Here is a 25,222-nt window from a genome sequence, read left to right on the forward strand (position 1 = left end):
GGTGGTTGGAGGAGAGTTTCAGAATGGGGCTGTTTACAAAGATGTGGGCAGAATGTGGGGACCCCAAAGGACAGCTCAGTACCCCAGGGTTAGAAATACACTGCCACCTCTCAGGAGTGACCCCGCAGGGAGAGAGCCAGAGGAGGCAGTGCCCCAGCCTGCTCCCTGTCAGCCTAACCCAGTGAGGAGCCAGAGGGGGCCAGGGAGCCTATTGACCTAGCCCCGTATGCAGCCCCCTGGTCCGTGGCACAGAGTGGAGAAGGGTAGAGGACAAATCTGGAGGGGCAGATGGAGATTCCAGCACAGCACCTGGCACAGAGTAGGTGGCCACTATTTTTAAAGTAGTCTCACTTTAAATAATGAAATAGTTAATGCATAGAGAATACCCATTGTCCTCACTATCCGTATTTAACAGCAGTTAACGTTTTGCCAGGTTCACCACATATTTCTTTAAGTAATAATACTACACATGGAAGGAAGGCCTGTCACCCCCATCCTGCCTCATTTCCCTTTCCTCCCTACAGATAACTGCTGTGCTGATTTACATTATTCTTGTGCAGGTTTTGCATTTTACTGCATATATACTTGTGTGTAAACATATATACTGTTGTTTTGTGTGTTTTTAAAAATTTGACCTAAGTGGCATAATGCCATAAACATTCTTTTGCAACTTACTTTCTCCACTTAACATAAGTTTTGGGTTTTGTTTGTTTGTTTTTTGAGACGGGTCTCAGTTGCCCAGGCTGGAGTGCAGTGGCATGATATCAGCTTACTGCAACCTCCACCTCCTGGGTTCAAGCAGTTCTCCCACCTCAGTCTCCTGAGTAGCTGGGACTGCAGGTGCACACCACCATGCTGGACTAGGTTTTGTATTTTTTTTTAGAGACGGGGTTTCACTATGTTGCCCAGGCTGAAACATAAGTTTTTACGATTTGTCTATATTGATACCTGTAGATGCAGTTTCTTCTCTTTGTAGAATTTGTTGAGTAAATAAACCACAGCTCATTTATCTATTTCCCTACTGATTGGCATGTAGCTTGTTTCTGCTTTTTTGCAATGACGCACAATGCTACTTTGAGCATCTTTGTATATGTGGCTTCTCGTGTATATATGCAAGAGTTTCTCTAGAGTAAAAACCTAAATTAGAATCACCAGATATAAAAGGCAGGGCATCTTCCTTTATTCAGCATTGCTCATTGCTTTCCAAATATTTTACCTTCATATAAGCCCCGAACTAGAGTTCCTGTTCCTCCACCTTTGCCAGTGCAATACATTATCAGGCTAAATTTTTTTTTACCATCTGTTGTAATAAAAAGATGTCTCCTTTTACTCTCATTTGCATTTCCATTATTACCAGTGGGGTTAAGCGTCTTTCCTTATTGTTACTGGCCATTTGGAGACTCTGTTCCTTGAATTTGCCTTTCATATCTTTTGCTTGTTGTCTTTGTGTGGTTTGTCCTTTCTTACAGATATTTGAAATTCTCTGTATATCTGAAAGCTAATCGTGTGTTGGTTTAGGGGTGACACATACCTTCTCCCAGACTATGATTCGTCTTTTAACACTGATTTTGATGTCGTTTTTGGTCGGTTGTTTTGGTACAGACATTGAAATGTTGTCAAATTTGTTCATCTTTTCCTTTAGGATTTGTTTTTTCTTTCTTCCCGTTCCCCAAGATTATAATGATTGTCTCCTATTTTTTTCCCAGTAGTTTTGCTTTTCACATTTGTGACATTAATCCACTTGCTTAACATAAGGCAGGACTCTAATTTTGTCTTTTTCCACATGGAACCCAGTGGTTTTGCCCCTCATCCTGAAAACTTCCTCCTTTCCCCACTGACTGGTAATGCTGCCACCATCAGGAAGCAGGTCGGGCTCTCACTTTGTATTCACTGAACTGTGTCTGCATCCGTGCCCAATACCACACTCTTTGAATACTACTGCTTTAGGTTTTGTTCTGCCATCCAGTAGGGCAAGTCTTGCACTGTTTTACTTCAGAATAGTCTTGTCTACTTTGCCCCTTTTCTTTTCCATCAGGATTTTTTTTTTTTTTTTTTTTGAGATGGAGTCTCACTCTGTTGCCCAGGCTGGAGTGCAGTGGCACGATCTCGGCTCACTGCAAGCTCTGCCTCCCGGGTTCATGCCGTTCTCCCACCTCAGCCTCCCGAGTAGCTAGGACTACAGGCACCTGCCACCATGCCCAGCTAATTTTTTGTATTTTTAGTAGAGACGGAGTTTCACCCTGTTAGCCAGGATGGTCTTGATCTCCTGACCTTGTGATCTGCCCACCTCGGCCTCCCAAAGTGCTGGGATTACAGGCGTGAGCCACCGCGCCCGGCCTCCATCGGGATTTTAAGATCGGCTTAAATGGCCAGGTCAGGAAGAACTTTGAACACCATGTCATGGATGATTTCAAGCAAGGCGGTGACATGGTTAGCTTCACGGTTTTCAAATACTTGTGAAGCTGTGCTTGAGTTAGATTTTAGAAGATCAGACTGGAGGCAGGAAGACAATAAAATGTGGGGGCCCAGACCAGTCAGTGACAAGAGAGGTGGGCAGGGAGGGGCTGTGCAGAGTCTGGAGGCCATGGTGACTGTGCGGCAAGTGAAGAGGGAAAGGGAGGAGAGAAGAGGCAAGTTGCCGTGTGGGAGGAGCCGAGGGCGGGCTCCCATTCCAGGCCAGGTGACTGGGTAACCCACAGTGCCTCCAGCCAAGGCTGGAAACAGGAGAAGGAGTTGCAGGCTTAGCCTCAGCTGTGCTGCACTTGTTGCATCTTAGGAAAGGGCAGATGGAGGAATAGTGCCAAGAGGTGGATATATGGGTCTCAGGCTCAGAAAAGAGGTCTGGACCAGGCCTGGTGGCACCCTCCTGTGGTCCCAGCTACTCAGGAGGCTGAGCTGAGAGGGTTGCTTGAGCTGGTGAGCCGGGGAGGTCGAGGCTGCAGTGAGCCATCATGGCATCACTGCGCTCCATCCTGGGTGACAGGGCCAGACCCTGTGTCAAAAAAAAAAAAGAAAAGAAAAGAGAACTATAGTCAAGATTTAAGAGTCATCAGCTATCCAATCAAATAAAAAACAGGAGCCAAAGAGGGAGGCCTATGTGGACAACTTAAGCAAGAGGGGTGTTCGAGGAAGAGGAGGAGCTCACGGAGGAGGTGCTGACAGTGATTGAAGAGGCACAGGGAGAAGCAGGAGAGTGTGGCATAGCGCCCACCAAGGAAGGAGGGCACTTTGAGAAGGAGTGACCCCGAGCACCAGGTGCCAAGGGCTCTGGGAGGAGGCTGACAAACCTTCATTGATTTGGCAAGAAGGAGGTCAGTAGACGTGTTGTTAGGTACAGAAGTCAGAGCTGAGTGACTGGAGGAGCACAGACCTCCATTTGCTGGGAAAAGATCCAGTGAAGGACCTTGGCTTACAGGAAAAGAGAGACTACAGCTTGCCTGTAGACTGGGGGAAGGAGCCAGAGCCAGAAGGGGAAAGTGAGGCAGTGAATTCTCAGAGGAGACGGGTAGGACCTGAGAGAAGAGAAGGGCCCCAGCCTGGCGGGAAGGCCAGTGTGAATGGAGGTGTGCATGGCCACTGCAAGGGTGGCTGTGAGAGAGATCCCACCTGACAACCAGTGTTGTCACTGAAGTAAAGAGTGGCAGCATTTGAAAGGGTTGGGGTCTTGGAGTTGCCCAGGGGCACTAAGGAAAGAAGTGACATTTTGGAATGTTATTGCGAATAAGAAAGTTGGCTAAGGCCTAATAAAGGGATTGGTGGGGGGCGGATGAAGAAGGTGCCTGTGCACAGTGGGGTTGGGAAGGAGGGGGGACAGTAGAGGAGACAACTCGTGGGAAGTGAGCACTCAGCTGGCAGCAGGAACTCAGAACTGGAGGTAATGCAAGTGCCCTTGCCTCCTGAATCTGCCAAAATGCCAGATGGGCCAGACTTCCCGTGGTATACGGGCTGGGAGTGTGGGTCATTATTTTGGACATTAAGATGACCCAAGCAGGCTGGAGGACATGGGAACCTGTAGGCCACTGGTGGGTCTGTAGGGCCTTGTGTTGGAGGACCTGGAGCTCTGGGTGGGCTTGGGCTTTATGGGCCCCCCCAGGAAAGTTCTCCAGCCATGGCCAGGCAGACACCCCCTTGATCTGCTCTGCATTTGATGTGCTCTGCAGGAAGCAGCTGAGCCCCTTTGTAGAGTCACTGGTTCCCACCCTCAGTGCCTGGCCCAGATAGCCAGAGCTAGGCGAGCCTCTGAAGTCACCTCCCTTAAAGACCTCCCTTCCCAAGCCACAGAAACTAAAGAGTGCCACAGTGGCCAGGGTCACATTCCTCCAGACATAGCTGAAGACATGGCCAGCATGAAGGATTTGGCCTCAGTCTCTGTGTATTGTGCACAGTGAGGTTTGCACCCCTAACTCCCTGGCTCTGGTGACCTGTTAGCCCCATGACTGGGTTGAGAAGGACATGGTAATAATAAATTAAGTATGAGGGCCAACTAATTAAGTACATTACCTCATGGACTTCTTCTGACCACCTGCAAGGTGAGTTGAATTATTCCCACTTTTCAGATGAGGAAACTGCAGCTCAAGGTATAAGTTCAGTAACCTATCCATGATCCCAGGTAGCAAATGAAAGACCTAAGATCTGAACCCTATCTGTCTAGCTGTGCTCTTGCCCCGTTTTGTTTAATGAGTACATAGAGACCAGAAAGTGGCTGTGTAAGAGCTCAGGGGTAAGGGAATGGACTTGGTGTTAGAAAACACACTTTTTTCTTTGGAGACGAAGTCTCACTCTGTCACCCAGGCTGGAGTACAGTGGCACAATCTTGGCTCACTGCAACCTCCACCCCCTGGATTCAAGCGATTCTTCTGCCTCAGCCTCCCGAGTAACTGGGATTACAGGCATGTGCCACCATGCCCGGCTGATTTTTGTATTTTTAGTAGAGATGGGGTTTCACCATGTTGGCCAGGCTGGTTTCGAATGCCTGACCTCAGGTGATCCACCTGCCTCGGCCTCCCGAACTGCTGGGATTACAGGCATGAGCCACCACACCCGGCCTAGAAGACATACTTTGAAGTCTCACCTCTGTCGTTCACCAGCTGGGTGTCCTTGGATAAGTCATGCCATGGTGAAGCAGGGCCAAGACTAGGCTGCTTATCCCCATGTCCATCCATGGTGCCCTCCCTTCGTCCAGAACAGCAGGACATTGACCATCCTGAGACTTGATTATCAGCCTTGGAAGTCAATTACTATATGGAGAGTGAAGGATCAATATCTAATGAGTAGGAAGCTACAGGGCTCATATGAACCTTGCCCCACCTGTGACAGCTGGGCCAGTTGCTGTTACTTCAAACCCAGGGCCCACCTCCACACCCCAACCCAGCCTGCGCAGCCCCCCACCCTCTCATCATAACCCCCATTGTTGCTCTCTCTGCTCTGTTTGCAGGTCCCTCTGCTGGCTCCGGTTCTGCGAGGTTCAGCCGGAGGCCCACCTGTCCTGATACATCTGTTGCTGGCAGCCTCCCCACACCTCCAGTCCCCAGACACAGGAAGAGCCACAGCCTAGGCAACAAGTGGGTGACTGAGCAAGCCCTCCCCCCGGGCTTCAGACCGTCCTGCACATGGGCCTGGGCACAGTGCAGGGAAAACCCTTGCTGGCTGGGTCCCTCCTCTGCCCTGTTCTGGGAGTTGCTGATGAAAGCTCTTGGAATCCTGGCCAGTGCACTTTCCTGAGGCTGGTGTGAGCTTGGGAAGAGCTGAGGGGCACTGTGGCAGCACTGACTCCACAACACTGACAGGTGTCTCAGGCTCAGCAGCTGATGGAGGAAGGGTGCAGGGAAGGGCAGGGAAGTAGCAGTGGCATTCCAGAGAATTTGCCCAAGCCCAGTTAATGACTCATGGAAAACCCCAAAGTCCAGTGGACACCAGTGACTGTCATCCAGGGCAGTGTTCAGTTTCTCATGGCATCTGCCTACAGAGCAGTGAACCTGCTGACTCATCAGCCCTGTGAGGCCCATAGCTGGGGGACATGCGTGAGCCCTCGGCATGGCTAGGGCAACTATGCCTGTGTCTCCAGGGCATTAGGCACAGGCTTCCGAACAGATGAGTCCCTTCCTTCCTTCCTTCCTTCCTTCCTTCCTTCCTTCCTTCCTTCCTTCCTTCCTCCCTTCCTTCCTCCCTTCCTCCCTTCCTTTCCTCCCTCCCTCCCTTCCTCCTTCCTTCCTTTCTACCTACCTACCTACCACTTCCAAGGCACAAGCCTCAGCCCAGCCCAGGCAGGCCCTGGAGGAGCTCCAAGGCTGGAGGAGAAAGAGTTGCTCTTTGAGTGTTAAGCAGCCCTCTGTGCTAGACACTCTGCATATGCCTGTCAAGCATGATCTCCCTGAGTCCCCATGCAGGCCTCTGATGTGGGTGCTGTTATTACATATTTTGAGAATGAGTCTAATGAGGTTCAACAAGGTGAAGTTCCTTGCAATGGTGGAAAAACATTGGAGCAAGGGTCTGGACTCGGTGCGTGTGACTCCAGGAGCAGACATCCTGGCCTCAGGCCCACTGCTGCTCACCTGTGCAGCCTCATCACTTACAAGCAGCATCTGCTCACTCGAGCCTTATAGACACCTGGGAGACGGGCAGGGCAAGTATCGTTATCCCCATTGGATGGATGGAGAAACTGAGGCTCAGAGAAAGGATGTGACTTGCCCAAGGTCATGGCGTGAGAGAGGACAGAGCCTGGGCTGTACCATGGCTCTGGGTGGAGGCCTTTTTCCTGCAGCTGCACCATCTGCTCCGGCCCCAGGCAGGTGTAACCACTGTCACTCCATAGATAAGGAGCTTTGCCTTCTTTCTTCCTTTCCATTTTCCAGTATGATGTGTCAGTTGAGTGTAGTTGAGAGTAAAAGTGCGACATTCCCATCGGAGAAAGCAAGGCACCTACTGGACGACAGTGTCCTAGAGTCCCGCAGCCCCCGAAGGGGCCTGGCCCTGACCTCCTCCTCTGCTGTCACCAATGGACTCTCCCTAGGTAAGCGTCTCCAGCCTGCACATGATAGGCTGGTGGGCTGTAGGCCCAGCGTGTGCTCCATGTCTGTCTCTGTGTCACTGTGCCATGCCCAGTGGCGCTATCATTCTGGGGGACCCAGTGGCCCCTCACCTCCCTGCAGAGGTGGCTGCCTGCAGGAATCGCCCAGAGCCAGGGAAACCCTTGTCTCCTAGCCTCGTGGGCTTCATGAAGAGCCCTGGATCTGTCCTCATCCTGCTGGTGGCATGGCAGGCAGGTAGAAAAAGCAGCCAAATACATGCCTGTGACCAGCTGCCATTGGCTGGCAGCTCCCCAGACCAGACTGGACCACAGTCAGGCTTCTGTCCCTGAGGGATGATGACCCACAGGGCCCTGCAGGGCAAAGCAGGAGAGGCTGCCAGGGAGGGTAGCTGGGTGGCCACTGGGTTCTCACTGCGTACTTGTCTTCATAATGGGAAGCTAGAAGGAGGGAGGATGAAAAATTGATGTTCAGGGATGAAATTGTATCACTGAGCGTCAGCCAGACATGGTGCTTATGGCAACAGAACAGACAGAAATTGTGCTGCTGAGGCTAGGATAGGAAGAACTTGACATTAGGACTCAGGCTGGTCTTGAGCTCTCGTTGTAAGTCCGTACCCCTGCAGTGTCCAGGTCAGCTGAGGACAGGTGGGCACCACCCTGTTATTAACGGCCATCAGGCCACTGCGCTCTGATGCCTGTTGCCTTTCAGTGTGCCTATGCCTTTGTGGTCTGTGTGTCTGTGTGTCTGTCGGCTTCCCTTAGCAGGGAGTCCTCCCATGGCTGGTGGTTAGACCAGTTGCTGAGCTGGGAGTTGATCTTGTGAGGACTGCAGGGCAGAGGGCCCAGAGCATGGGGGTGGGGGGCGGGAGGGGACAGGAGAAACAGGCAGGAATCACTCCCACGTCTCTGTGAAAGCAAGTCAGTCTCAGAGGGCGTGGGCAATATCAGTCCAGGGGTCGCCATCTCCCACGCCCTGGAAGTCTAACAAGCATGTTCTGTGTCTGCCTCTGTCCTCAGAGGAGGTCATCCTGTTTGGAGCCAGTCAGGGTTATACAACGGCTCAGGACAATGTGTCCAGGGTTCCGAGGTGTGCCTTGGGAGAAGAGTTCCAGGTCATGCATGGGGAAAGGCTAGGTTGAGCAAAGGTGTGCAGGTTTCTTCCCAGAGACGAAGCTGTGCTGGTGGGTGGGAGTCCTCTAAGAAGGCATCAGAGTCCACAGTGTCCACATTCTTTGGTCATGGGACCCTCTTCCTTGGAGTGTCCAATGGGACCTGGGTTCTGAGGAATGCCCTCTGGGAAATGCCGGCCCAACAGCACTTAGCTGGGCGGCAAAACAGCTGTTTTATATTCAGAAAACTTTCTGAGCTGCGCCTGAGTCCATGCCTTGCTATTCCTGAGACAGAAAACGGAGTCAGATGCAGAGCTGTCCAACGTCCAGACGGGAGATCCTAAGGTTGTTTGGTTCCCGGCTCCTCAAGTTGGGGAATTGAAACTGTGTTTCTGTTTGGGGCCAAAAGCCCTGATTAAGTGGCCATGTGTGCATGTGCCCTGTTAGGAGCTGGGCTGGTCCTCCCCTCTGTGATGAGGGCCATTACTCAGACAGATGCCAAGGGGCCTGGGATCTCCTCCCTCTCCCTTTCCCAGTGCTCGGCCTTGGTGCTCTTTCAGGCAAAGAGCACTGAACCTCAGAGCCTCTGAGGTCTGAGAGATGCTCTAGAAGCATTGCACATGGATGCTTGGGTGAGAGGAGAAAATCTCTCCTTCAAGAGGGCTTAGAGAGCCGGGGAGAAGCAGGGTCGCCCATTCAGCCCAGAGGGACAGGCCTAAAGGAGGAATAGGTAGCAAAGCTGCGACCCAGCCCCTCTCTGTGACCCCACTGGCCAGGGGTCTGCAGGGGCTTTCCCTTGAGGCTTCTGTCTAATGCCAGGTAGCTGCACTGTGACCAGCGTCTAGTCAAGCCCTGACCCTTGGGGAAGAGGAAGAGGTGCTCATTTGGCCTCACCAGGTGAGGCCTGCTCTAGTCCTGGCTTCCCTTGGGCCAGAAGGGAGGCAGTGGTGGAGCCAGGTCAGGCCCAGAAGAAAGCCTGAGGACCCAGACCCCAGTGGGCCAGTGGGCAGTTAGTTGCGGCCCCCGGGGGCAGTGGGAAGGTAGCAGAGGACCTGCCTGGAACAGTGGGATGGAGTGGTTCTTTGACCCTCCCAGAGCAGAGTTAGAACTCGCAGCAAAAACTCGAGTATGTTGAGGCTCCCAATGTCAGGAAGCAGTTTCTGTGGCACTTCTGTGAGCTCAGGGGCCTGGGCCCGGTGACCCAGAACAGGCCCCTCTTCTGTGAAGGCGTTGTGCTCATTGACCTGTGTTCCTTTTCCAGGCAGTAGTGAGAGCTCAGAGTTTAGTGAAGAGATGTCTTCAGGGCTGGAAAGGTGAGTGTGGCCTCAGCATGGCCTCCCTCCCAGGGGTGGTGCTCAGGGCTGAGGGAGCCAAAGACAGGCCCCGGGCAGGGACAGGCCCTGCCCCACCCACCCCATGAGGCTGCTCTGTGGCTCCTCCAGCAGCCTGGCCGGGGCAGGGCTGACTAGGAGAGAGGATGGAAGAGCAGGATGGTTGTTGGGGCCCCAGCCCCCATGCTCTGAGCAGCCCCATGCCTCCCCTGATCCAGGAGGCTCTTCCTCCAGCACAGCTGCAGGAGGCCTGGGAGTAGATTTGGTCTGAAGTGTGGGTTCCTGAAACCGAAAGCCTAAGAAGTGGCCTGTTCTTGAGATGGGCATGTGGCTCCGCCTGGTGGGGTCTAAGAATATTGCACCCTAATGGCCTCAGGCCTTGGGTATTTATTGACCCCCACCCTGCTAGGCACTGGTGACAGGGAAGTGGCCACAGCCTCTGCCTCCCTCGAGGATCCCTCTGCCTCCCTCGAGGATCCCTCGGCCCAGGGTTTGGCTCCCTGGGAGAGCCTGTCTGCCAGGGCCTCAGGCCTCTTGCTCAGGAATTCCCATCGCACAGCTCCATGTCCTGGTGTTCTCCTGTGCCAGGCGCCAGGTGATCGCTAGGAAGGCAGGGGATGCTGTGAAGGGGGTGCCCCTACAGCCATGGCACCACCAGGGGTGAAGGGCATCATGGCGACTCAGGGTCTGAGGGGAGGTGGGAAACATCCAGTGACACAGAATGTGCAGGAAAGGCAGGTTTGCACCAGTGTCCAGGGCCCTGGGCACACACACGTACACATGCACACTCACATATACACACCCTACACACTCACATATACCCATGCACACACTGTACACTTGCACTCACCTATGCATGCAGTCTCACATACACAGGCACACGCTCACACATGTGCTTGTGTACACATTCATATAACTACACTGCCACACATGTGGGTGTATACACTCACATATGTACATATGCATGCATGCATGTACACTCTCACACATTTGTGTGCATAAACACTCACATGCATACATGCACACACACACACTTCTCCTCTGGCGCTGAAGCTTCTCTCCTCAGTTCCCATAGTCATAAATTGGCCAGAGAGAAGATAAGTGCTGCCTAGCAACTCCTCCCAGGGCAGAGGGGCTGCCTGCTGGTCAGTGCTCTTGGTTGAGCATGGCCTGTGCCAAGCACTGTCCTGGTGCTTTGCATGCATGGATGTACCAAATCCTCAGCACTCCTGCACAACAGCCACTCATAGTGTCCCCATTTTATACATGTGGAAAACAAGGCTCAGAGAGGTAAAGTGACTTACCTGCTCCACACTCTGGCATGGACAGAGCTGAGCCACATCCAACAGCCTCCTGACCACTGAGCCACCTCTTCATCACTGCTCCACAGCTTGGCCAGATACGGGGACTGTCCCATATTGGTCAGTCAGTCTGTCTGCCTGCGAAACCCAAGATGGGGGTTGGTGGGGGAGTGACGTTATGCCAACCCTCAGAGGCTCTCTCTTTCCCCTCCCCGCCCATCTGGGTTGCTCAGGCAAATGGGCCAGTAGCTTCCACCCTGGAAGCCACCCCAGCGGTGGGGAGGAGAACCAGACAGGCACAAGGGCAGACTCTAGAACTCTCAGCATCAGTCAGGGGACTCCTGGGGACACCCTGAGGGAGATGGCTTACAGGCAAGCCAGCACCTCCCCTGGCCTCAGGCCAATGAGAAGACATCAAATGGCAAACAGAGGCACAGATCCTGAATAGCAGCTAGACCTGGACCTGTTGTTCATTCATTCATTCATTCTTTCACTCGCTTATTCCTTCATTCACTCACTTATCCATTCAGCAGCTGTTAAGCAACTGCTTCCGGCCAGACACCACACTAGTTACAGAAGGTGTAGCAGATACAGTTTCTGCTAAGTACTCATGACTGAGATTAGAGCTTCTAGGAAGGAGGATGGTGAGAGAGAATTCCTTGTCCCAGGGAGATGATGCTGTTTGCAATGCTGTCATGATCACTGTAGGCCACAGCATTTCATAGCATTTAGATCACTATCCATCTGAATGTCTAGAATAAGTGATTTTAGGATCTCTTCCAAGCACTGGTCTCATGGCTGGCACAGATGCCCGGCTCTGCCTCCAGCAGTCTTGAAACATCCCTGCAGGGAGGATGTCCTGTTTCTCATCCTCAGAGGATGGCTTTTGGCCCAGCCCCACCTTGCTGAGGGGAGCAGGAGGCCACCTGCTTTGGAGGATGACAGTGGGCCTGTGATGTCTCCTCCAGTCAAGACCCAGGCCCCGTGCAGTCCTGATGAGCATATGCCAGCTGCCTCTTGGCTACCGGCCTCCGTCTCCATCCTGCACTGCCTCTTACATTCCCTGAAATAATCCACACTCGCAAAAGTACCGGAGCATTCTGGACCTTCCTGGAGAGTCCACGGGAGAGTTGGAGGGGAAGATTTACCTCTTGCAGCTTGAAAATCTTCATTGCCTGTGGCTCTTTTCTTTCAGTTACTCACCTTCATGCTCTTTCCTGGGTCTTCTCTATTCCTGACCTTCATGGGCCCGATGCTTAGCTCCTCCAGGTCCTCCCTCCACTCCCAGCTCTCCCCCAGGCCAAATCCTCCTACTCTAATGGGGAGCAGACTCCCTCTTCCTCAGAAGCTGAGTGTCAGCCTGCCTGGGCCCAGAGGCCAGCACCTGTCCTGAAAGAGGTTCCCCTCCTCGGAGACCCCACCAGCTGTTCCCTGCAGATGCCATAAGAACACAGCTTTCGGCCGGGCGCGGTGGCTCAAGCCTGTAATCCCAGCACTTTGGGAGGCCGAGGCGGGTGGATCACGAGGTCAGGAGATCGAGACCACGGTGAAACCCCGTCTCTACTGAAAATACAAAAAAATTAGCCGGGCGTGGTGGCGGGCGCCTGTAATTCCAGCTACTTGGAGAGGCTGAGGCAGGAGAATGGCGTGAACCCGGGAGGCGGAGCTTGCAGTGAGCCCATATCGCGCCACTGCACCCCAGCCTGGGCGACAGAGCAAGACTCCGTCTCAAAAAAAAAAAAAAAAAAAAAGAACACAGCTTTCTCTGCAGGTCACACCGCTTGAGCAGACAGAGGCCGTGGAGCCAGAGCCAAGGGTGCAGGGGAGGCCTGGGGCCCACTCAGAGAAATGAGGGTGTGCGAGAGGAGAGGAAGAGGCTTGGCCGTGGTGGGGGAGACAGCGTTTCGCCCCACAGCTCTGAAGTGTAGGGGCCACAATCTTCTCTTGAAGATTGCCACCAGCCCCCTGCCCCTCAGCCCTGGTAATAAGCCTGCCCAGGCTAGGAAGAGAAATAGAGCCAGATACCAAGAGGAAAGACAGAGAGACCCCAGGCCAGTTCCTCCACACCACACACACCTCTGGTGGGTTGAGGGCACACCTTCATCACCAAGAATGCCGCTGTCAGCAGGCAGGCAGGAGTTTCTATTGTCTGGCCAGGGGTGGGACCCCGCATGCCCGTCTGGTGAATTTGCCTTCCCTGAGTTTACACACATAGATGTCTCCTCTTTGGGTAGTAGCCAGAGTTCAGGCTGCAGATGCCCAGTAGATCCCCAAAGTGTTCGGCCATAAAGAGCCTTCACACGGGAGCTGGAGCCCACTGAGGCCTGTGGAGCTGCTGTACTGCCCTCGGTGGGAATGGGCCTGTTCCTACTGGACTGCAGAACAAGGGTGCAGAGAGCAAAGGGGACCCTCTTCTGCTCTTCATCCTCCTGCCTCCTCACCCATGTCAGCCTTGGCAAGGTCACAGGGCCTATGGGGCCGGGGAGGGGCAGTGAGATGCAGGGAGGTGTTTGTTAGTCACTTCTGAGCTCCCAGGCTGCCTTAAAGACCCTCCCCTACCCTCGGGGCCCAGAATGAGGACAGGGTGGTGGTCCTGGGCCACGGCCCTCAGGAACCAGAGAGCTATGGGCAGGGGTGGGCCTGCTCTTCTCTGACTCCACCTAGTGTCCCTGGTCAGCAGTCTTCCTCATCTCATGCCGGGGAGAGTAGGGGCGAGGAGAGAAGGGGGTCCCCCAGCATACTCTGCTCTCCCAGGGAGGCGGGGAGGCGGCCACAGGGCATCAGTTGCCTGGAGAGGAGGGCTATGGGCTTGTCAGGATGATCTCCAACCATCCTCGGGCCCCTCGGAAACCAACAGGGAAGGGAGCGTTTAGTCAGGAGCAGCAGTAATGGATAACAGATGCCTTTTTCTGCCTGATTTGGAAAGCAAGTGTTGGCACTAAGATGAAAACAAGAATATCAGCCTACGAGTTAAAGGATTTTAAATGAGGTGTTTTTAAAAAGACGAACAAAATGGATTGTAGCCGCGATCATGTATGTATATATGAAAATAGAGTCTCACTCATCCTGAGTATTTCTGGTCTCTAGGTTTATTGAGTGAGTTTATTTTCCCTGTATTCTTCAGATTTTCCACAGTGCGTAAATGTTTCTTTTCTACCCAGAAAAACAATTAACACTTAACTGTATAAAAGAAGACATAATCAGAAATGATTACTGATCAGTTTTTAACAACTGAAGTATGAAAGTGCCACAAAGTTGATTACGAAACCCTTGGCCACCATCTCCCCTGGTTGGAATCACCTGTCTCTGTGGAAGGGCCTTCTCATGTGAGGCACAGGCTGTAATACAGGTAGTGGGAAGAGTAGGGGATCGGGGAGTCCTCGGAAGGCCCAGGGTGAGAGGAGGCCCCTGTAGTGGGTGAGGGAAGTGAGGCTGGGGCAGGGTTGGGGGGTACGGTGCACAACCCTCTCTGAAGCAAAGCCCATTCCTCTTCCTGCTCTAGAGGAGGTGAGGGGATGGGTCAGAGCTCAGAGTCTTAAATAAGTCCTGTCAGGGAAGCAGTTGTGCAGGATGCAGTGGGAGGATCCAACAGGGTGACCTGCATCAGCCACCTCCAGAGGTGGCTTCTGGAGGAGGGGATGGTTAAGCAGCAGCCCAGGACATTTAGTGAAGAGGACCCTAGAGAGCCCTCAAGGCAGGACTTGGGACCTGAAGAGGCTGTGGGCTGTGAATCATGCACCAGGCTGGGACAGATGGCCCAGGGCTTGGTGTCTGTGAGAGTCTCATACAGGAGAGCTGGGCCCCATGGCAGGTCCTGTTCTCTGAAGTTCTCAGTTGACCTCCACAGTGAAAGGCACAGCCAGCCATGTGGGGGCACCTGAAGTTAGGACCACTGATCCTCCCAGGCCCCTGGGCAGCTCTCAGTACCTCTGAGCCTCCATTCCTCAGCCCTGTGATGAGGCTAGGCACAGTGAAGATCTAACACATAGGTGGAGCTACCACATCTGAGGAACTGATTTAGGGACTTTTTTTTTTTTTAGACAGAGTCTCACTCTGTTTTCCAGGCTGGAGTGCAGTGGCACTGTCATAGCTCACTGCAGCCTTATCTCCCAGGCTCAAGCGATCCTGCTGTCTCTGTCTCCCAAGTAGCTGGGTACAGGTACACGCCACCATACCTGGGTAATTTTTTTAATTTTCATTTTTCAGTAGAGATGGGGGCTGACTGTATTTCCCAGCTGGTCTCAAGCGATCCTCCCACCCTTACTTCCCAAAGTGCTAGGATGACAGGCAGGAGCTACTGTGTCCAGCCTGAGTTGGAGACTTTTATCAATTTCCCTCAATAGGTACTACTTACCACCAAGAAAGCAACCCAGGGGTCTAACGCTGGGTAGGGGGAAGAAAAATTTCCTCAAATGCAGTTAAGTCATCATGGGAGGGATAGACCGGAGTGATGGCAAATTTCTACCAGCACCTGCTGGCCTCCAGGATGACACTGGACTGTGGAAGCGCCCCTCTAAGAGGTCACTGCAGACAGTTGCCCCCCAGAGTACTGTAGGGTGGTGCTGTAGGGTGTTCAGGGAGTTGGGTGGTGCAGTTTCTGCCCATATGAGGTTTACCTGTTCGTTTTAGCTGGTGGGATCATCCGACATCCTTAGGGAGGCACCAGGGAAATGCAGTCATGGTGACAGAGCACCAAGTCTCCTGCCCCAAAAACTGAGTTTTAAAAGACACTTGTTTCCTTCCTTGAGAAGATGAGAGGACCCTGGTAGATGCCCAGGTCTGCCAGGTCCCAAGGATGCCTCTCAAGCCCCAAACTGCAGTATTTTGGGAGAGGCAGGCCAGGCTCTGGAGGCGATCCTGCAGGTGATAGGTCCCCTTGGCTGCAGCAGACATGCCAGTGGCCATTCTCAGGGTGACTGCCGCAGAGGACCTCACTGTCCCCCACACCTGTGGCTGAGGCCAGGATCCCAGGCTGTCATTCCTCCCCTGAGTCTGGTGTCCTCGGGTTCATTCTGCAGTGCTCTGGACACTTGGCCTATCTCTCCTGCATGAGACTCAGAGACACTGAGCCCTGGGCCACCTGTCCCAGCTTGGTGCATGACTCAGAGCCTGCAGCCTCTTCAGGTCCCAGGACCCCCCTCGAGGGATCACTAGGGTTCTCTTCACCAAATGTCCTCTGGGTGGCAGCCCAGTTAGACAATTTGCCAACTTCTGATTTGGGTTTCCCTCCAATATGTGATCTCTTGCCTCACTCCCTTAGCTCCAAACACTAAAGTCTGGCAGTTGAGGCTCCAGCCAGCAGACTGAGAGAAGTCTGCAGAGAGAAGAGTGCACAAAGAACCCCTGGCCTCTAGGTGCCAGGGCCTTTGCTTGACTCTGTTTTCGAGCCCTGCCAGGCAGCTGCTGCTGCTTCATGGGTAGCTGAGAAATCTGTGCCCACAGCTTCTCTGTCCAATATCTACAATTCCTCCAGAGTCAGCACCTAGAAAGCGGGCAGGACACTCCTTCCATCTTGTGTCCATCCTTCTCTGTGCATATCTGCTTTACCCCTGCCCACTCTCTCTCAGACAAGATTTCTGAACTTCTCAGTGCACAGAGGGGAAGATGGATGATGCCTCAGAGCTCCCAAGTTTACATGTGATAGTTTCACCCAGCCACTGAGCCTCACTTTCAGTCTCTTAGATCTGGTTCCTAATCACTAGGAGAGAAGATCTGGCATACCTGGCTTGGATCACTGGTGTTGCCCTGTCCACTTAGCTGTCAGAAGGATGGGGACATACAATACAAATGTGGTTCCTAGGGGCCCACTTAGTGAATCAGGGACATTGCCCAGAGAAGAGTGGGTGGCCCATAGAGAGCAAATATCCTTCAAAAAGTGCTGCTAGAAGGGACATCCCAGGGCCCAGCAGAATTCAGGGTAGCAGCTTCCTGCCTGAAGATGAGGGTGAAGCATCAGAAAGTGGCCAGCGTAGACCATGGCCTAATTGGATGGCTTCCTATCCAGGGTGTGCAGGCGCAGGTGGACACTGCTGATCAGTAGCATCACCTGGGCCCTTCCACATGTGCACTCCTACCCAGGCTCTGTGGACTTGAGGCTGGGGCTCTGTGTACAGAAGATTAGGGGAAGTATATTAGTCTGTTATCACGCTGCTAATGAAGACATACCCGAGACTAGGTAATTTATAAAGGAAAGGTTTAATTGACTCACAGTTCAGCATGGCTGGAGAGGCCTCAGGAAACTTATAATCATGGTGGAAGGCGAAGCAAACACGTTCTTCTTCACATGGTGGCAGCAAGGAGAAGTGCTGAGCAAAAGGGGGAAAAGACCCTTAGAAAACCATCAGATCTCATGAGAACTCACTCACTATCATGAGAACAGCAGCATGGGGGTAACCACCCCCATGATTCAATTACCTCCCACGGGGTCCCTCCCATGACACATGGAGATTATGGGAACTACAATTCAAGATGAGATTTGGGTGGGGACACAGCCAAACCATATCAGGGAGGGACCCTACTTCTACTAAGACCAAGATTACCAAGGCCTCAACATAATTATTTTCTGGGGAGGTTGCTCCCTAACCTCCTAGCCCAGAAACAGGGACTTAGGGCTTTATGAAATGTAATCCCCAGGATACCTACAACCTAATGTGTATGTAGTAAATGATGGAGTGAAGATGGCCTTTCAGACCTGCTTGACTAGTCTGAATTCTCATGATGCTGTTGGCCCAGGAAGTGCCCTGGCCACTTCCACCTCAGTAGCACCACCCACTCTGCCTCTTCCCAGTGTCGTGATCTTGGGCAAGTGACTCCACGTCTCCAAGCATCAGGTTCTTTATCTATAAGGTGGGGATAATAATAGTGCCTACCTCACAGTGTTATATGAATAAATGAGACGCTGAGCAAATCCTGCTTAGCACATTGCCTGGCACCCATTGTCTCATCACCACCAGCGCCACTGTTACCACTATCACCGTCCTCATTTCATCCTCCCACTTTTACTGTCACCACCGCCACCACCACCACCATCGTTATCCCATCATCTCATTGTCCCATCATTATCATCATCCCATGGCCCCATCCCCCTGCTCATCATCACCTTGTACACCCCTTGGGACTGAAGTGTTGTACTTTGTTGCCAGTCGATGTCTTCCCCAGACCCAGGTTCCCACAAGCTCCTGGTCTGGGCAAGCCTCAATTGCCTGTTGCCGTCCTCCTTCTGACTCCACCTAAGATCCCTGAGAGGGATCTTAGTCAAATGGCCTTCCTAGGACACTGTGTTCAGCCACAGGTTCTCAGAATGACACTGGAAAAGGTGTCTGTGGTTCTGGGCTGTGAGCCCCTATGTCAGTTACCAAAAAAACAAAACAAAACAAAACAAAACCCAAAAACAAAAACTATGATTTCTGGTGGGGTTCCTCTGATACCACCACCCAATCATTTTGCATTTTCTGGCCCTGAACATTCAAATAACAAATTTTCTCAAAGCAGGGACATTTCCAGACACTTTCAGATTGTCTGGTTTTCCAGTGGCCGAAGATCCTAGCTCCTCTATGCTGATGTTGGCCTGCCAGGCAGCCAGAGTTGTCCTGTCCAGCACGGTCCTCCTCCAGCTCTGGAGGGCTCACCTGGAGGGAAGGCTGGCCACTTCCACCCTGACTCTGTGTTCCTAAAGGCTGGCCTGGAGAAAGGTCACACTGGTGCCGCCCTTAAAGGCCTGGGGTCGCTCCCTGTGGCTCCAGAGAGAGCAGGCTCTGACTTCCATAGCCTGGAGCAGCCACCCTGGCACAGGCCCTCCACGCGCACCAGAAAATGAGCCTCCCTTTGTGAACACTTGAGTCTCTGTCTCTAATGACAGGCCAGTAGGGTGGGACAAGTGGCTTCGCCTCTTTGAGCCTCAGTTTTCTCATCTAAAACTGTGAGAACAGGGCCCCTCTCACAGAGCTGGGCATGTTCTTGTGTGAAAGCATGTAGTTGGCACATGGTGTGCAGTTGAGAAGAGGCTCTTCAGTGCCAGGCAGCAACTGTCAGGAGACTGCTCCACTGGGGCCACCAAGGGACCCGGAGACCTGGGAAGTGGCGCTATCCTAGGAGATCCCCAAGCCTAAGAATCTTGTGGTCATTTGGTCTCAGACACTGACAAATCCCAGGCAGTGTGAGTGCAGGTGGGGATCCACAAGTAGAGGTGCCTTTGAGAGGAGAATGCCAGAAAGGGCCCCCACAGGGGGCCCAGTCCCAATGACAGACCCCACCATGTTGACGCTGCCGCCTTTCCCTTCTCCTGAAAGGCCGCATCTCACAGTGTGGTGACGAACTTGGGCTGCAGAGTCAGACAGTCCTGGGTTCAAGTCCTAGCTTACAAGGCTCATGCCTTGGTCAAGTAGATTCACATCACTGAGCCTCAGTTTCCTCATCGTGGGGAGGGTAAGGGTGCTTTACACAAAGCTTCGGTGGCAGTGCGAGTGCACTCGATGAAGTTGCAGGGGCATCAGAGCATGTGAGCGCTCACTACCTAGTGACTGCTTGGTCTGTCAAGACGTACCCAGAGACCCCTGGTGTCCCTGTGCTCCCCGCCAGTCTGCTCCTCACTCCTTTAGGGAGGACATGAGGAAAGGCTGCTTACGAGGCTAGCCTGCTTGGAAGATGCTCGTTTCAAGCTCTCCATCAGCAGATGTCAGTTCCTTCAAACATCTGTGAAATATGAAGCCACGCACTGTCTCACGCAAAAGGAGAGAATGATGGGAAGAAGGTAGTAGCCGCACTGGCCACTGTGCCCTGTCTCAGGTACTGTGGGAACTGCGGACCGTCCACTGCCATCACATTCTCCTCAGGTAACAGGGAAAAAGACTCATGAGAAGAAAAGTGGCAAAGGGGCCAGAGGGCCCAGCTCTGGGAAGGGGGACTCCATCTTCAACTTCCAACAGTTGGCAGCTCAGAGCTGGAATCTGGCCCAGGTGAGGAGGAAACGTCCCTGGGTAGCAGACAAAGCCACAAAGGATCTCACTGCAGAAAAGTCCATTGTCAGGACCCTGCTCAGAAGAAATCCCCAGTTATGGCTAGAAGAAGAGCAGCCCCGGAGGCAGCCGTGGCTGATTCCCCTGAGCAGTGCTGCTTCTGCATGGGCTCGGGACCTGCTGTGCTATTGCACTCACTTGCGAGGTGCCCAGCATGTGGTGCCAGCAACAGTGAAGTTGGTGACTGTTTGACTTGTCCAAAATGAGAGAATCATGGTTATCTGCATGGGTCACGTTCACTTGCTGCATTCCACCCCTCTTTCTGAGATGGAGGTGGCCAATGGGCCAGTGGCCTGGGAGTTGAGCACACCAGGGCCTCTCTCGTCGGTGCTACAGCTCAGTGTGGGTGGTGGTGGAGTCAGCCTATGACCACCCTGACATCCGTTATGTTAGAGGACCAGGGGGCCAAGCACATGCTATGGTACACCATCACCCAGAGAGGAGGAGCCGATGGGCAGGAGGCTCGGGGGGCAGAAGGCTCGAGGGCCTGGAGCAGCTGTCCCAGCTAACCATCAGACTCCCACCAGCCCTGAAATTGGGCCCTCAGACAGTGGACCCGAGATGGTCATCAAGAAGAGCTCCTTCCTGGGAGGAGGACAAAGGCCTCTGGGCAGGTACGATATACCTGCTACAATGCGTGAGGGCGGCCCCACACTACCCACAGGTATTGGTGTCACAGAGCAACATACAGCAACCTACAGCTGACCATGGAGGACTGAGGGGATCTTACAAAGGAACTCTGGGCCTCATCTGACTTTATTAAGTTGATTACATTGTTGTCTGGCCAATGGGCAAGAAGAGCTGTGGTCAGAGAATAGGCCATGCCTCAAGGGTAGGGAGAAGGTTGGAACATCAAGTGGATACAGGAAGTGAGTCTTCTAAGACAGAGAGGCTAAAGGAGAAAGAGGGTGCCTCCCCGCAAAGAGGCTGAGCAGGAAGCTGCACGTTGCCCTGGAAAGGCTCACTGCCGGGGAGTGCAGGTGAGAGGAAAGCCAGAGGGCCGCCCACGGAGCAAGCTTGGAGCATGGACTCCTGGATGCTGCAGCAGGTCACAGAGCAAGTTTGCAGGGGCCTGGCTGGAGCCACAGAGGAGACTGTCCAGTGGAAAGGATGCAGCAAACAGAAGGCTCCAGTTGTGTCCTGGTGAATGACCCCCAGGCCCAACCTGCAAGGTTGCCCACAATTCTGTGTGCACTTTTCATGTGGACTTGCCATGGACTCTCTGGGCTGTACAGTGTTTGCTATGAAACATCTCAGCTCCATGCTTTGGCAAGTGGGCATGCCTGGATTTTAATCATGTTCTTGACACTGGAAAAAGGGTGAACACTCAATAAAAAATTGAAAGAATTACCCGGAGACTTGGAGACTCTGAGGGGTGCTGTGTTTACTGGCCTGGCAGCTCCAGGTGTGCTTGTAGTGTGGCCGAGGTGGCTGGGAGGAGTTGGGGAGGGAGGGAGGTTGCTCTGCAGGGCTTCCTGAGCTAATTGACTATGTAGTCCAGGCTGCTCTTGCGTCCTTCAGGAGCATCTGGTCTTTCAAAGCTGTTGCTAAAATTTAACCCTTTTCCTCTGAAGCAGGGGACGTCTCTATGCCACCCTGGGGCCCAACTGGCGGGTTCCAGTTAGGAATTCTCCCAGAACCCGGAGCTGTGTCTACAGGTATTCATGTGTTCATGTGTTCATTTGTTTGACACATAGCTTGTTATGTGGCCTGTTGGATGCCAAGCACTGTGCTAGAGGCTGCCAAAAGAAACAGACACAGCCTTTGCCTCCATGAGGCTACTGCCAGGTGCACTGGCTGTCCCAGAGGAGGTGAGGAGCACTCAGGAAGAGGAGAGGGAGCTTACTTGGTTCGGGAGATCAGGGAAGGCCTCCCTGAAGAAGAGACTGGAAGAATGATAGGAATTCGCCAAATAATTGGAAGTGGAAGGGCAATGAGAATGCTCCCAGCAAAGGGACAGCATGGGCTCTGAGGCAGGAAGAGCCTGATGATTCGAGTGAAGGGAAGGGAGTGTTCGAAGGAATGAGAGAGGGCAGGAACATGAGATGAGCTGGAGCCTCATCCAGCATCTAGCATCCAGCAGGGGTGAGAATGGTGGTTCAGACCTTAAAAGCAACAGGGAGCCATGAAAGGGGCTTGCTGTGGGCAGGTAGAGGAGAGGAGAGGGGGAGGGTGGAGGCACTGGCCGGTGTGGACCCAGGAAGGCCCGTGGAGCGCACTGGGCAGTGGCTCAAAGAAGGTCCGGTGGCCTAAGGTGTGGTGGGATGGCTAAGATGGATGGTCAGACATTTAGTACCTGATCCCCAGTGCATCCTTGGGAATGATTAGGTTGCAGGGGCATCCGAGAGGAAGAAAACGCCTACTTTCTGGCTGAAGCAGCCAGTAGGGGGTGGTGCCATTCCTAGGGCATGGGCAGATCTGGAGCTCAGGAGGGAGGTGTGGGCTGCCATGCCCTTGGACGCCTTCATCTGTAGGTGGTGCTTGAGTCCCCAAGGGAGAGGGTGAGTGAAGAGCCTGGGAAAGATGTGGGGAATGGTGCGTGTGGGCTCACGTCACTCCTGTCACTCCACACCGCCTCTTCCCTTCCTCGCTGCTCCTCTGAGGCTCCTGCCAACACCAGAAGGAGGGGCTGCTGGAGCTGTGGCTTCACAGGCACCAGCTCCTCAGGTGTGGAGGAGCCCACACCAGCCCCAGGGAGCGGCCAGGCTGCAGCAGCGACAAAAGCATCCCTTAGGATAGGGTGGGGGTGCTGATCAGGGCCTGGGTTATGAAGAACTTGGTCACCAAGCCTGGAGCTTTGCAGCCCCAGAGAGACGGGTGTGGGAGTCCTTGGCAGTGGGTGTGTTATCACCTGGCCCTCTTCTCCGGGCCTTGCCCTGCGCCGTTGAGTCTGGACTGCTGGGACGTCACGGACTTGGTAGTGGGGCACCTGTGGTCCCCAGTGAGTGAGAGGGTGCTTGACCTCAGCTCCTCCAGGGTGATGTCTGACTGGTAGTCTCTCCTCAGCCCCACCGGCCCATGCATCTGTTCTCTGGGGAACTCCGCAGCTATGCCCACCATGGAGGGGCCTCTGAGAAGAAAAACCCTGCTCAAGGAAGGGCGGAAGCCTGCAGTAAGTACAGACCCACATCCACCCGGGGCAGCAGGGGCTTCCCCATCTGTAAATAGTGCCCACTCCTAGAGGTCTCAGCAAGAAAGTCACATGTGTGGCAGAGGCTCTGCTTGCATTGGGCGTGCAGGGAGCTGAACTCAGGAATTATACCTGACACTGCCTTAAAATGAACAAAGGAAAGGCTCCTTGAATAAAGGAGCAAGAGAGGGGAGGGAAGACGCCTCCTCTCTTGGTCCTAGGTGGAAGCTGGCATTGCCAGGGGGTGGTGGAGGGCCAGGGAAGAGATGGGGCCTGCACTGGCATTGATGGGATGGCTGGGTCTGTAATCAGCCAGGGGTCCTCTACCCCCACGACCCCTGGTGGCATCACTCAGCCTCCCCTTCCTCTGTAGCTGTCCTCGTGGACCAGGTACTGGGTCATACTCTCAGGATCCACCCTCCTGTACTATGGAGCCAAGTCCTTGCGGGGAACAGAGAGAAAACACGTAAGTCCCTTGAAAGGACTCTAGTGCTGGGACTTCCTCTAGTGGGAAAGGGACTTCCGTGAACTGTGGAGGATGGGGGTGGGAAAGGGATCTATGTGAACTGCGGAGGATGTGGGTGGGAAGGTGGCAGGGGAGGGAGGGAGCCTTGCCTGGCCCAGGTCGGCCTCCCTTGTGGAGTGGAGGGCTGGGCCCGGGTCTCCGGCTGTGTTGTTGCTCTCCTCCAGTATAAATCCACACCTGGCAAAAAGGTTTCCATCGTGGGCTGGATGGTGCAGCTGCCCGATGACCCCGAGCACCCAGATATCTTCCAGCTGAACAACCCTGACAAAGGTAGGCAGCAGGCCAGAGCTGGCGCCTGCAGCTGCTCTCTGCCCATTTCCTCTCCTGCACAGCGTGCATTTTGAAGTTATTAGGAGCTTTTGAGGCTGCTGCCTTCCCTTTGCTTTAGATTCTGATGTTCATGGGGTCCACGCTAGTCCACAAAAGCTGCATAGATCATGGTTGGCATGTCCATTGAGCAGGGTACGAGTCACAGGGTGCTGGAATCCTTTTTGCAGCCTTACCTATGGCTGCTGGGGCCCATCACTCCAGGAGCTGTAGCCTCATGGTCTTGGAAAATATAGTAAGGCTGGATGAGGCAGGGCCATGAGGCTGGAAGGGTCTTGGCTCTGGGGAGATTTCAGGGATCCCCTCACGTGCCTGTGCCATAAGACTGGCAGTGTCCAGATCAAAGGCCAACTCAGAGAAGAACCCTTTTAACTTCCCAAAGCTCCAGCCTTCTCTAGCTATCTCCCAGTTCCTCCTGGTTACCACTTCATGATCATGCTGGGAAGGAGGAGAGATTCTGGATGCCATCCTGTCCAGTAGCCCCTTCTTCACTGACATTCAGAACAGACTATGGTGGGTCTCCTCAGTAACCCATGTCACATGACAAAAACCCAAAATTGCCTGGGTCAATTGGATCCCAACCAGGCAAACTGATTGGGGCTGGAAAATCCCCACGCATTTTCACACCTTAACAGGAATGTTCTACTGTAGGGTTCATGAACACACAAATCACCTGGAGATCGGTTAAAATTCAGATTTGGATTCAACAGATCTGGGGGTAGAGACCAAGATTCTGCATTTCCAACAAGCTCCCGGGCGATGCAGATGGCAGTGCTGGTGGGGAGACCATGCCTTCAGTGTCAGGCTCTAGTGTTCTTAGCTGAGAAGCAGAGAAACAAAGGGAGCCTCCAGGAGCCTGGAATGGGGAAGAGATAAATTGCCAAGTTCTCTGCTCCGTGTCTGAGTGACTGAAGCCACATTTGTTGCACACATGTGGCAGTGTGTCCTGAGTTTGGATACCATTTGAGTTTCTTCCTCCCTCAACAGTCTGGACCGGATTAGCAGTGGTTTCTTAAGGAAATGTGACACGGGGGTGGCCAGGGCCCATGGATAGAATTCAAGAGGTCTGTGAACGTGGGTGGAAAAAAAAATGCATCTTTGTTTTCAGTGACTTCTGACTCCTTCAGTTATGAGTATAAGCATCCAACAACAAAAATGTTAGCAATACCTGTGACTTTATCTCCAAGAGGAATCACATATTGTTACATTTCAAAATGTCACTTATGCTCATCTCTTTGAAATTACAGTGCAGTATCAGACCTGTACTAGATCTTGTTCTTAGTGCTTTAATGTAGAAGCACCTATAGAATTATACCGCTGGTTTGTTTTTTAGTAGTTTAATAACTGTATTTGAGTATTATCGATTTCCTTTGTATTTTACACATTTGGAAACATTATTCTGAGGATGGCCCACAGGTTTAACCAGACAGCCAAAGGCACCATGGCCCCAAAATGGT

The 25,222-nt window shown here is 53.1% G+C and overlaps 1 protein-coding gene across 13 annotated transcripts in view; it reads left to right on the plus strand.

Annotated features, from left to right (window-relative positions):
• RALGPS1 (Ral GEF with PH domain and SH3 binding motif 1) overlaps positions 1-25,222 on the plus strand; it is a 298,720-nt gene that overhangs the window by 264,614 nt on the left and 8,884 nt on the right. For 6 of the 13 annotated variants that reach the window (XM_032165149.2, XM_032165150.2, XM_032165153.2 and 3 more), the window contains 7 exons: positions 5,435-5,561; positions 6,852-7,009; positions 9,398-9,449; positions 21,357-21,440; positions 22,789-22,894; positions 23,286-23,378; positions 23,603-23,708. In XM_032165149.2, the coding sequence (XP_032021040.1) occupies positions 5,435-5,561; positions 6,852-7,009; positions 9,398-9,449; positions 21,357-21,440; positions 22,789-22,894; positions 23,286-23,378; positions 23,603-23,708 (726 nt within the window). The remainder of the gene's footprint in view (positions 1-5,434; positions 5,562-6,851; positions 7,010-9,397; positions 9,450-21,356; positions 21,441-22,788; positions 22,895-23,285; positions 23,379-23,602; positions 23,709-25,222) is intronic. The other 7 variants (XM_032165157.2, XM_032165155.2, XM_058444881.1 and 4 more) reach the window with 3 other exon arrangements.

Source organism: Hylobates moloch, unplaced genomic scaffold (assembly GCF_009828535.3).
Source record: "Hylobates moloch isolate HMO894 unplaced genomic scaffold, HMol_V3 SCAFFOLD_10, whole genome shotgun sequence".
Lineage (NCBI taxonomy): Eukaryota > Metazoa > Chordata > Mammalia > Primates > Hylobatidae > Hylobates > Hylobates moloch.